Source organism: Cricetulus griseus, chromosome 4 (genome assembly GCF_003668045.3).
Source record: "Cricetulus griseus strain 17A/GY chromosome 4, alternate assembly CriGri-PICRH-1.0, whole genome shotgun sequence".
In the NCBI taxonomy this organism is placed as follows: Eukaryota; Metazoa; Chordata; class Mammalia; order Rodentia; family Cricetidae; genus Cricetulus; species Cricetulus griseus.
Window position 1 is genome coordinate 110724329 of NC_048597.1, and position 12698 is coordinate 110737026.

Here is a 12698-nt window from a genome sequence, read left to right on the forward strand (position 1 = left end):
GGGATAATTTTCAGGAGTCTGTTCTCTCTTTCCATCATGCTGGTCTGGGAATCGAACTCAGGTATTGAGAGTTGGCAGCAAGTGCCCTTAGCTGCTGAGTCATCTCACCCTCTTTTTGTTTTTAAACTGTTACATGTACACTTACATATAAATGTATAAATACAACCTGCTGAGACTGTATGGTATTGCTTGTATCTGTGTGTGTTTAGGGTTATTCACTTGGTACTGGATACCCAATCAGGGTGCTCAACCTGGATCAATTCTCCCTCTCTCAGCAATCATTTATTTTATTATTATTATTATTATTATTATTATTATTGTTGGCTTTTTGGGACAGGGTTTCTCTGTGTAATAGTCCTGGATTCCTGGAACTCGCTTTGTAGACCAGGCCGTCCTTCAACTCACAGAGAGCCACCTGTACCTCTGCCTCTAGAGTGCTGGGATTAAAGGCATGCACCATCACCACCCAACTTCTCTCAGCAATCATTAATTGTGTACAGCTCTTCATCTAGAGGGAGCCCCTTGAGATTCCCCCATCTGTCCTGGCCTATCAGCTGGTGGTATCATTGCTCAGGTTTTCTTTAAATCATGGACCCCTTCCCATAGTGTTTCTCTTACATGGGGTTCAATGAGCCCTTCTCGCCTTCCTTCCTTCCCCCCTCCCTCCCCACCTCTCATACTCCCTCTCTTTTTTTAAAGAATTACATCTATCTGTCCCTGTATCAATGCATGTGGGGCCAGAGGACAACCTGGAGACGTTGGTTCTCTCCTTCCATTATGTGAGTGCTGGGGAATCAAACTCAGGTCGTCAGGGTTGGTGGCAAGCACCATTACCCACTGAGCCATCTTACTAGGCCCCTCTCTTTGTTGAAACAAGCTATCATCTATAGATGTGTACAGTAACTGGCCAGAAAGTAGTCCTGGAGAGGACTCGGTATAGTCTAGCCCCCAGAAGGATTGATGGTATGGCTAGAAGAGTAACTGTTCAAGATCATAAATTATTATATGCACAGCCGATTAGCACCCAGTGCCTTCAACTTCTTGCAGGGTAAAAATTATCACTTTTCCAAATCCATAATATGAAAAAATGTATCTTTTTAAATATTTTAAAAATACTTTTAATTTATGTGTATTTGTGCCTGAGTGTGTGCCTATGGGTATGCCCATGCAGGGGTGCCCTTGGAGGCTGGACGATTGCATTGGACTCTCTGCAGCTCAAGTTACAGATGGTCGTGAGCTGCCTGATATGGGAACTGAAGGTGGGTCCTTGGTAAGAGCAGTCAGTACTCTTAACTGCTCAGTTGTGTCTCTAGCCCCTCAATTTTTTGTTAAACACAAATAAACTGTCTGGAGATATGAGATAGCCCAATGGTAAAGAAATCCACCACCAAGCTTAGTGACCCAAATTTGATTCCTGAGATTCACATGGTAGAAAGAACTGACTCCTAAAATTGTTCTGTACACACACACACACACACACACACACACACACACACACACACACACACAATCATTTGTACTAAAACAATGAATACATGAACAAAATGGAAAAAATAAAATCCAAAAAAAAAAATCCCAAACCCTAAAACATTCCTTATTGGCTCTTCCCAGATTAAGCCTTGTCTAGATTTTAATTCTTGCTCTATTGTAGTTCTACATAGATTTCCAAAAGCTTTATTTTATGAGTTAATCAATTTTTACGCGCTTACCATTCACAAGGCCAATTCATCAAAAAGGAAAAGGACATTAGCGGGTGATGCTTGTTTTAGTGCTTATGGTTTCCCTCAGTGACAAAGATTTCTGAGTACCAGTTTGAAGATGGACTGGCCCTTGATCCTTCCTGTCTGTGCTTCCTGGACAACCTGAGACTGTCTCAAAAGAACAGGAACAGGAATAAAGTGAGCCCCTTCCTGCCTGCCTTGGCTCTTTGGGGTTGGTTTTATAAGTCCCTCCATGAAGTTCCCATGTTCCTGAGCCCAGTCCCACCCAGCTCTGCACAGGGAGAAGTCACACTGACCTTGACTTTCTGTTGGTGGTGGTAAATCTGCCAGGCGATATGCACATGCATGGCACACCACTTTCCTGGTTTCTGGAATAAGAAAGAATAGCCCAATCAGAAGGAAGACACACCAGAATGCCCACTTTCATTTGCCCCAGGTCCCTGCAAATCTGGGCTATGGCAATTTCTTTTCTTTCATGAGAACAGAGCTCTGTGTCAATCAAATGCTTCCAGTAGCGGCTTTTCCAAGCACAGGCATGAAGGAGTCAGAACCTGCATCCCCTTGTCCCATGTGGGCATGAGAACCACTGTTCCTTTACAAGGCAGTTTTTTGCCAAGGACAAGATGGCAAAGACCTGACTCTCTCTGTCTGGCTTGTCATCTCCAGTGCCAGCAGGCAGGCCTAGTGAGTAGCAAGTCCCACCTAACAAATGCTGTCAAGCTAACAGGCACACAGGCAGTCCAGAAAGAGCTAATTAGGGGATGTCTGTGGATCGAATCAAAACAAGAGTGGTGACAGGGCCCTCAACGTGTTACACAGTGATTTGTCACACTCTTATTGCAGTCTGGCAACTTTGGATGTTTCACGGAGAGCCAGTAAGCCATGTATGTGAGTGATTTTATTCACTTCTAGTTAAAAGAAGAGAAAAGGCAGAATGAGGGGCCAAGGAGGAGTTAATGCTTCCTTCCTGCAGGGATCAAGTCTCTCTCTTGTCTGCCATCTGAAGAGCACTTGTCAATGCATGGTACAACAGAGGGCAGGGCTGACTCTTTCTGCTTCCTTTTTGCTTAGCACCTCCAGGTGCTCCTTTATTAACTACAAGGATGAGAAAGTCCTGCCCAGTTCTGCAACAGCAAAGGACAGGGGTACCTGGTTTCTGTAGCAAACTGCTGTCCCCCCCCGCCCCGACTTAGATCCAAGTCTGATACCAGGTCTGCTCTCTTCTAATAAAATTATGGGATGTTTGTGATCCATAATATGGCCCATTTCAGGCAAGTGAAGAAGGGGGGTTGTGATAGCTAACACTGCATGGGATTTGCCAGGATCTAGAGCCACCCATTAGAGATGAGCTAGATGATGTTAGCCTCTGGAAATGCCTATGAGGGATTAGTTGATTAGGTTAACTGAGGTGGGAAGACCCACCCTAAATAAGGACAGTGCTGTTCCCTGGATTGGGGTCCTGGCCTGAATAAAAAGCAGAAAGCAAGTTGAGCACCAGCATCTATCTCTTGCTGCTTTTTACCCATGTTTTTCACCTAGACTTCCTGCCCATGGTGAGTTCAAAGACAGCCTTCCTTTTGTCACAGCAAAGAGCAAAGGGATTAGGTGACAGTTAACAGTAGTAACTCGGTCATCCAACCACTGTCTGTCATCTGTTTTCTGCCCCAGCTCTGTATCAGTCAAGTCAGTTTGTACCCAGAGGTCCCTCGCTGGCCAGACTCTGGACCTCAGGAACATTCTGCCTATGTTTATAGCATCCTTCCCATGTGCACTGAATTCTCTGGGCAAAATAAACAGACCCAAGAGAGACTGACTACAGCTAACCTCTGGCTTGTCCTTCCCTTGTTATCCCAGCATAGCAAGGAGAGGGGTGCTTGAGTCTGGGATATGGAGCAAGAGAAAGACCTTGCCTCACAATAACAACAGCCTGACCTAGTCTATCTGTTACATTTCTTTAAAAAGATTGGTATTTCTTTTAAATTGTGTGTGTGTGTGTGTGTGTGTGTGTGTGCAGTGCCCACAGAGGCCAGAAGAGGGGGTTGTATCCCTGAGAACTGAAGTTATTAGCCACCCAATATGGGCACTGGGAACCAAACTTGGGTCTTATGCAAGATCAGGAAGTGCTCTTAACTTTAGGGCTATCTCTCTAACCCCTTATCAGTTGTACTAAGGAAAAACACAGTGGCTCAGCTTCCTCCAGAACTCAAAGGAGGGAGGGAGGGAGGGAGGGAGGGAGGGAGGGAGGGAGGGAGGGAGGGAGGGACAAACTTAGGCCATTTCCCATCCGCCTGCTTGCAAAACCAGCCAGCATTAGCTACTGGCACTATCATTCACTCTGGCTTCTCTCCAGCTCGGTTCCTGCTACTGACTTGTATTTTTAACCCGCAGAGAGTCAAAGGTTGTAGAAACAGTTCTAGAAGAAGCTTTCCTTACCCTTAACATAGGTCTGAAAGGATCTGTCAACTGTGAAGAGAAAATGACAACTCGGTTACATGCCTGTCACTCAAACAATTGCTCTAATTAACAAATTTGTAGTGCTTCATTAGGAGGGGAAATTAAAATGTTAGAATTTTACTTTTAAATGAAGCCCTTTTAGAGAATAATTAACCCATTTTCACACCATCAAAAGTACCAAGTGTCCCCTCCCCCACCTCAGGCATCTCAGAACATGCACAATGGCAAGCTCCCCCCACCCATACAAGTTTCACCAGCAGAGATGTATCCTATGCCAGAATGACTTGTGTGTAACCTACACCATGAGGGGCCCCATTTTGACTGGCTCTGCTGCAGGCCACCGTATGGGGCTCAGAAAAGAGAGTAGTCTCAGACCACAAAATGAAGGGTGACATGGATGAGACATCTGGTAATATCTGTCTTGTCCAGACCCTGTAGACCCAGGCTGTTTTTAAAACATCCTGGCTTCAGTGAGTATGTGCCACCTCTTCCACACACAAAAAAAGTCACTAAAATAAAAACTGCTTAGAGGGGGTATAGTTATTAAAGACGGTAAACAGACAAGCTCCCCTACATCATGCAGCTTCACCTTCTGTTTTAAAGGCAAGCATAGCATCAATTATGAATGAATAACGTAACTGGGGCATAATGGATATTTTATTTAGCTCTAGAGCATGCTCCATTTATGAGATCAGAGTGGTCCAGTAACTTCCTGACCTCAAACAAGAAGAAGAGGGTATGTGTATATGTGTGTGTACTGGGGGGTCCCTAACTTCCAAGAAGAAAGTGCTCAGTGCTTTTCCATTCAGAAGATTCTATGGCTATTTCTTTTGTGCCAGAGAGAGGTATGCAGCTATAGACAGCTGACCCATCAGATGGAAGGTAGACAGGCTGGCGGCATTCAATTTCTGGGCTCAGAACCTTTTCTCTTTTGTTATCGGAGCCAAGTCATTAATTACCCTGTGTCATTCTTGCAGTTGGGGAGACCGTGACTTCTATAAGGGACAGGCATTTTCTGACACGAACCATCAAAGGCGGGAGCCCCGGGTGGGCCATCATTTGCAAATGCCCCAGGTATTACCTGTGACCAAGCCTGGATTTGCACGTACCCTTGGGTCCTTTTGGAGTAGAGTGTGGGGGACTGTTCCAGGCCGAGCAGCCACATCGATAGGGTTGGATGTCTACAAATTAATTAGACCACAGCTTAGGATGCACAAGAAAGCCAAGTTTTGTTCTTTTTACAAAACAGTAGAAATGAAGCATTCGCTCTCATTCTGAATTACTACTTTTTTTTTTTTAGAACTTTTATCTGTGTATGCTGTTAAGTTTGTGTCTGAACCTGGAGAGCCATGGGGACCCTTTATTCTCCGTCTCCATAGAACTGAGACTGCAAAAGTACATATACTACTGGACTAGTGATGGGGATGGGAGAGGGCTGGCACAGAAGGCTCAACAGCAACCCTTATACTTAGAGATTTGGGGGGTGTGGGTGTCTGAGCTCACAGGAGTAGGGCCTGTGTGTGAGTTTAATACATTAGTGAAGGTACCAGAGAGGTTCTAAGGCTCAGATTTTGGGCTGGAGGGGTGGCTCAGCAGTCAAGAGTGCTTGCTGCTCTTGTAGGCAAGCTGGGCTCAATCCCCATTACCCATATCAGATGGCTCACAACTGCCTGGAATTCCGTCTCCTGAGGAGTCTGATGCCCTGGGGCTCTTGGGCCCTGTGGTCCCAGGCACATACACAGAGACACACAATTAATTTTTTTTATCTTAAAAATGGCTGAAATTTAGGACCCTAATCCTATTGACCCCCCCTCACCCCCCCATCCAGGGATGAGCAAGGAGCTCAGCAGCTAAGGGAAGGTAGTGAGTAAGAAGCCACAGGCAGCTGGTCCCCTCTCTAGGATCTAAAAGCGCTAGGGGGTAACTTTACCCTCATACCCTCTTCCCTGCTGGCCCACACCACTAGCTGCCACCACTGTTCATTTATTATTCTTTTTTTTTCTTCATGCTTTACCACCAGACATTGAGAGAAACACTTAAGTTCACTATAATTATAGTGTCCACAAGAGGTGAATCTTTCAGAGGGCTGACAGGGTTGTACAGACACCGAGCTACCTACACAGCACAACTGGTAGGTAACAACAAGAAATTACACTCAGTAGCTACTCATCAGCAATGGCAGGAAGGGGACAAGAGAACCTAATTTAGGGACGATGTAAAATTTACTAGTAAACTCTGCTGCCGTTCTTTCGATTCCCATCGACCACTATTAACAGCACTGCTAGACATTTTGTCTTCTGACTCAACAACAATAACAAAAAAGCCTCTTCAAAGGGAACAGTTACTGTCTTGTGGGGAGATTTTTAAAAATAGTAGAAGGTTTTGTTGTTGTTGTTGTTTGTTTGTTTTTAGTTGTTTCTCTTTTGAGATAGGGGCTTTTACTGGCTGGCCTGAAACTTGCTCTGTAGACCAGGTTGGCCTTGAACTCAAGAGTTCTGTCTGCTTCTGCCTCTTGGACTGGGATTGAAGGTGCATGCCACTATGCTCAGCTGTGGGAGCTATTTTCTCTTTTATATATCTTATATAATTTTTTTATATATTTTATATATTATATATGTTACATGTATCCAATTGTCTGTATGTGTGTGGGTCTGAGTGTGGATGTGTCTGTATACATGTGTGTGGAAGTCAGAGGCCAACTTGAAGGAATCAGTTCCTTTCTTCCACCATGTGGCTCACCAGGATCCAGGTCAGTTCCCCAGGTCTGGCGGCACATGCCTTTACCTCCTAAACTGCTTTTAGTGTCTGGTGGCTATGGAAACTTGTGTGTGTGTGTGTGTGTGTGTGTGTGTGTGTGTGTGTGTGTGTGTGTGTACAAGCAGACATCACAGGTTGCACAGGTGGAATTCAGAGGGCAAGTTGTAAGAACTGGGTTTCTCTTTTTACCATGCAGGTTCTGGGGATCAAACTCAGGTTGGTGGCAGGTGCCTTGACCCACTGAGCCATTGACTGGTCCTTATTTTCTTTTAGTAGCTATCAACTGTATGGATCCCTCACACTAGATGCTAACTAGTTAGAGAGCAGGGGGAAAAACTCATTTAGGCATGAAGCTTGCCTACGAGAAGTGGGGAAAGAAAGAGAAAGAGAGAGAGAGAGAATAGAAGAAAAGCAATCAGTGGCTGTACAACTAACAATTAAGCTGCAGTTGTTAACAGCCTGATTTGCATACATATGAAGAACTCCACTAATGAACAGCAATCTACATATTCAATCAGGAAGATGGTCTGGAAAGGCTTATTTCAACACCGAGAGACACTTTCTTGCCCAGATGTAGTTTGTGGTGTGATTGGATAATTGCAAGTGAGGGAAATAGTCTAATTTATTAAATGACCTACCAGTCTGTTTGGGGACACACTGGAGATTTGTCACAACCTAGTGGGGACAGACCACGGTCTGAGGGATTACTGAAGAACAGAGAAAGGAGTCTAAAACTCGCCACCACTTGCGGCGGTCACTGTAAAAGGCCTGTGTACATAGAGTCTGGCATTCAAGCTGCAACTCCCCGCACATAAGGGTGATTTCAGAGACACAGCATCCAACCCCTAACGCCTTTTTAATTTCTCTCCATTTCTGGGTTTTATGGCAACACACCTTTGAAAATGCATGTGTTTAATCAATCCAGGAGACTCTGGTCCCAAACTGGTGCTCTGGCTTAAGAATGGGAATGGGTGGTGGGACAGAAGCAGAAACCAAACCACACACACTACAACATCTCAACTAAAAGTGGTTGGCAGCTGGAGAAGCATATTTTACTTTAAAAATTAGTATTTAAGTAAAATAAGGGTCATAAAATATTACTTTGTATTCTTTGGATGCCGTTGTGACTGAACCTAGGGAACTGTGTATGGAGACAAGTGGTCAATGTCTGAGACATACCCCCAGCCCCTCCCTAGGGGGAGTCTAGGGAGGTACTCTACCACTGAGCCATACCTCCGGTTCTACCACAGTTAAATTTTTAAAGGTAAAGTGTTGTCAAAATTACTTCATGATATCCATGAATACCTTCATGGATAACTGAGCCTGTGTTGATCTGCATATTATCCACGAGGTAGAAAATAATTTAGTTCTTACTAAGAATAAAAGGTGAGTGAATTTCAAGGGCTAGGGAGACAACTTAGTGGTTAAGAACACTTGTTACTCATGCAGAGGACTTGGGTTTGGTTGCTAGCACCCATGGGACGGCTCACAACCATCCATAACTCCACTGCCAGGAGTTCCAATCCTCCAATTCTGATCTCCTTGAGCACCAACCATGCACGTGGTACACATACATACAGGCAAAATACTCATGCACGTAAAATAAAACCTAAAAAAAAATAGATTCAAAGTGTGATTTTCAAAGCAGTGTGTCAGAAACTAAGAACAGACCCTGGCTTTGGCGAGTGTGCAAATGGGGGTGGTGTACAGACAGGTCTAAAAAGAAGCAGGGAGGGAGGAAGGGCACAACTAAAGTAAGCTCTTGCCTCGCCACTTCTGGGCAGACCTTGCTCCATGCACAGATGCATGGCTAATACAGCCAAGGGCAGAGAGTAAATGGAGAAACCTTTCTCGGACAACAGAAAGAGCAAACAATTTTAGTGTGGGAACTTTTATTCCAATTTCCCATTAAAAAGCAACCAAGACTCAATTTTGCATGTGTGTTCATCATGCACACCTTAAAGGTGACTTGGCATTTCCTACTAAATACTTAGTGTTTAGCCCTGTTCCCCCAAAGAAACATCCTTTTCTTCAGTGGTGTAGCTCCCGGTAAGTTGCACTGTTCCTTCAAATAGATCCTTGCTCATGTTCCTTGTGACCTTAGTTAAAACCAATGGATTTTACAGGGGAAAAGACACAAGAGGAGAGGAGATTCACTGGTGGGAGTGAGAGGAGGGCAAGAGGTAAATATGCCAAAGTATATTATATATAGATATATATACCTTACATGTATAGAAATGTCATGATGAAACCCATTATTGCTTATAGTTAATACATGTTAAGGTGAAAACTTGTTAGAAAAAAGAAACATTCAGCATTTGGGGAGAAAAAATATATATGTCTATGATGTATATATTCTGCATATTTTTCAACAGTTGGTTTTATTTATGTGTAGGTGTATGTGTGTCTGCGCGCGCGCGTGTCTGCGCGCGCGCGTGTGTGTGTGTGTGTGTGTGTGTGTGTGTGTGTGTGCTGTGTGTGTGTGCCGTGCATGTGTGAGTGTTCACAGAGGCCAGGAGAGGACACTGGATCTCCCAGAGCTGGAGTTACAGGTTGTGAGCTGCCAGATGTGGGTGCTGGGAACTGAACTTAGGTCCTTTGTAAGAGCAAAAAAAGCACTGAAACCACTCTGTCATCCCTCCTGCCCCCTTTTCTGCATATTTTGAAGAGTATATAAAAACCTAGCCCAACTGGGACTACCTGGGTCCTAGCAACACCAAGTTTAAAACTAAACAGAGTAGAAAAAAGGTCTCATTCTACTCCCCATGCCCGTGTGAACTCATCACTGCATACAAGCATGGATACACCCCACGTGCATGCCTAGCCTGGCCCTCCACTAAGATAGTTGCCCATGTTTTCACTCTGAGGTTCTTACCTTCGGCTGGAATGCTCCTTGGAGTGAACCGAAAGGGCCCGTGGGTGGGATCATGGGGGGTATACCCGAGACTGCAGGAGGATAGGAGTGGAAGAGCTGTAGCCAAAGGTGGGGAGGGATTAAAAAAAAAGGTTTTAGTAGGGGGGCACGTGATATGTCCCAATTCCCATAGAAAGACATCGACATTAGCAAGCCAACCAATCTCAGTGTGATGCCATTAGCCAAGCTATGATGGGACGAACACACAGATGCGCCATGAATGTTTAACGAAAAAAGTTAAAAAGTAGTTCAGAATCAATCGGCCAACAAATGATGTCTCCGATGAGAACATCATTAGAGAGAGAGAGCTTTGCTAATTATTAATCAAGAAATCACACAGAAGCCCTCCATGCATATCAAAAACAGGGGATGCTAAGCCCAACAAGACGCCCAGAAAATTACCAGTGAATTAGGGAGTGGGGGGGGGGGGGGACAAAGACCGGGAAAAAGAAGAGAAGGTCTTTAGGAGGGCCAGGATTTAGGATTTCATATTGTTGAAACCTGATGAGTTTTAAATGAATTTAGATGTTTGGTGGTTGGAGGAAAAGAGGCTATTCAAAATCTTTGCTTCATTAGGTTGTTCTCCAAGTGGCATTTCCAGAGGACAATTTAATCTCCTCATCTAAAATGATGGATATTTGTAGAGGGTTAAATGACTCGGTTTCCATTTTAAATGGAACTGCCGATATTCACAGAAAGTCTAAAAAGAATCATCTAATCTTGTCTCCCACCACTGATCATTTGCAGCAACAGAAATGACACCGGAGTCCGGGAGAGCCTGTTTTAATTGTGAGTTGCTCCTGTCCCAGGCCTTTAGGTCCTCAAGGCACCTGATATCCACATATAAAGCAGAAATCTTCCTGGCCACTTCTCACGTCGTGGGCTGCTCAGGGGACAGGCTCATTGGAGGCTACGGGAGGGGAGCTGAGCCCTGATGTGATTCTGACCACTCAATGGCACAAAGACGGCTTCTAATGAAGTCTGAGTTTTCTGGACTCAATAGCTTACAAAGCACAAACAATGGCAGGGGAAACAAAACAAACAAACTCAACACACAGTGCAACCCACGGCGGCAGCAACAGCAGCAGCAGCAGCAGCAGCATCTCACTCCTTGAAAGACCTTACTTCTCTGACTCCAGGATAAAACTGTCATATGATATTTAAGCAACATCCCAGCTCCACTGCTGTCTAGTACGTCAAAAATACAATAAGGAGCTTCCCTTAATAGTGCTCTAGGCTAGCTGTTTTCAGTTAACTACTGAAAGCCACATTCTGCAACCCGTATCTTCAGAGCATGTGGTGTTTTCTGCCGCTCTCTATTGCACTTTGCTCTCTACAAAGATACCAAGAAGTTTTCCAGACTAATTGATATTGAACTAAATCCACTTAAACAGCGATTGCCAGCCAAGTACCCTCATTTAAAACTACTTTTAAGTCTAAAATTGTGTTTCAGCTACTTGAGCGCACTGCATCTTAATTTGCCTTATAATGTCCTAATCCCCAAAGCAGGGGAGACTACTTCATAGATTAGCCACTATCACTAATATTATGAAATAACTCTCCCCCAGTACACTGTATAAAGCCAAGTAATTAAATACATGCTGTATTAAAACGCTCAAATTTCTATGACTCTACCTCCAAGTGGTCCTTTCTTCTCTAATGGTTACAATTAAAAAAGAAAAATGGGAGGCCCATTCCTATCTCCTCCCCTCTGTTACAGACCTCTTGGAATAGAAATACAGATGACTCCTGCCCTTGTTTTAAAGCCTTAAGTGTCTCAGTCGTAAAACAGAAACTTCCCAGACACTCGAGCCTCCAGACTCCTCCACCTTTAACCCAGGGACTTTCTATGGTCTATGAGGAGGAAAGTGCTGACACTTTGGGTCTCACGAAACCAGCCTGGGCCACACACTGAGCATAAGACACCTTTTGTTAGCATTATTTCATTAGCCAGTCTTTCATTTATTTATTTTCACTGTTTTTTTTTTTTTTGGTGTGTGTGTGTGTGTGTGTGTGTGTGTGTGTGTGTATGTGTATGTGTTTGTGTGTGTGTGTGCGCAGAGATATCCTATTTATCCTGGCTTTTTTAAGAAATTTTATTATTATTAGTGGGGAGGCATGGTATGTTTGGGGCGGGGGGGGGGGCAATGTTGGGATGTGTATGTGTAAGTCAGAGTCAACTCTGATAAATTAGTTATCTTTCTACCTCTATGTAGGCCCTAGGGATTGAACTCAGGGCTCCAGGCCTATGTGGCAAACATCTTTCCTCACTGAGCCATCTCCCCAGCCTATCTGCCTTGTTTTGTGAGACAGGGTCTCTCACTGGCATGTGCTCTCTCACTAGCCAATTGGCTGACCAGTGAACCTCGGGCATCCTCCTGTCTCCACCTCCCCAGTGCTGGGATTATAAGTGTGTACCATCATGTCAGTCTTTTTCACTTAGGTTCTGGGGGTTAAACTCAAGTCCTCATGCTTGTAGGGCAAAAACCATATGGATTAAGCCATCTCTCCAAACCCTGACCTTTCATTTAAATCTACAAAGCACCAAGCAAGGACAGAATGGACCATGAGTGAGGCACCCGCAAAGAGGAAGCCCACAGATTGAGTTCTCATTGTCACTGCTATAATGCCTGTGTGCTCCAGTGCTCAGCAGTCAAGGGAAGATCACACGGGGACTCTGACTGACCTTAAATATTCTTTTTCTCCCTCCTACCACTTCTATTTAAACTCTCTCTCTCTCTCTCTCTCTCTCTCTCTCTCTCTCTCTCTCTCTCTGTGTGTGTGTGTGTGTGTGTGTGTGTGTGTGTGTGTGTGTGTGCACATTCATAAGTGTAGTGGCTGTGGAATCCAGA

At 44.5% G+C, this 12698-nt stretch overlaps 1 protein-coding gene across 3 annotated transcripts in view; it reads right to left on the minus strand.

Annotated features, from left to right (window-relative positions):
* The window catches only part of Auts2 (activator of transcription and developmental regulator AUTS2), a 1069576-nt gene that overhangs the window by 17289 nt on the left and 1039589 nt on the right, over window positions 1-12698 (minus strand). For 2 of the 3 annotated variants that reach the window (XM_035444351.1, XM_035444350.1), the window contains exons 11-14: window positions 9808-9903; window positions 5285-5356; window positions 4155-4184; window positions 2018-2089 (exon numbers count right to left, since the gene is read on the minus strand). In XM_035444351.1, coding sequence (XP_035300242.1) covers window positions 2018-2089; window positions 4155-4184; window positions 5285-5356; window positions 9808-9903 — 270 coding nt within the window. The remainder of the gene's footprint in view (window positions 1-2017; window positions 2090-4154; window positions 4185-5284; window positions 5357-9807; window positions 9904-12698) is intronic. The other variant, XM_035444352.1, reaches the window with a different exon arrangement.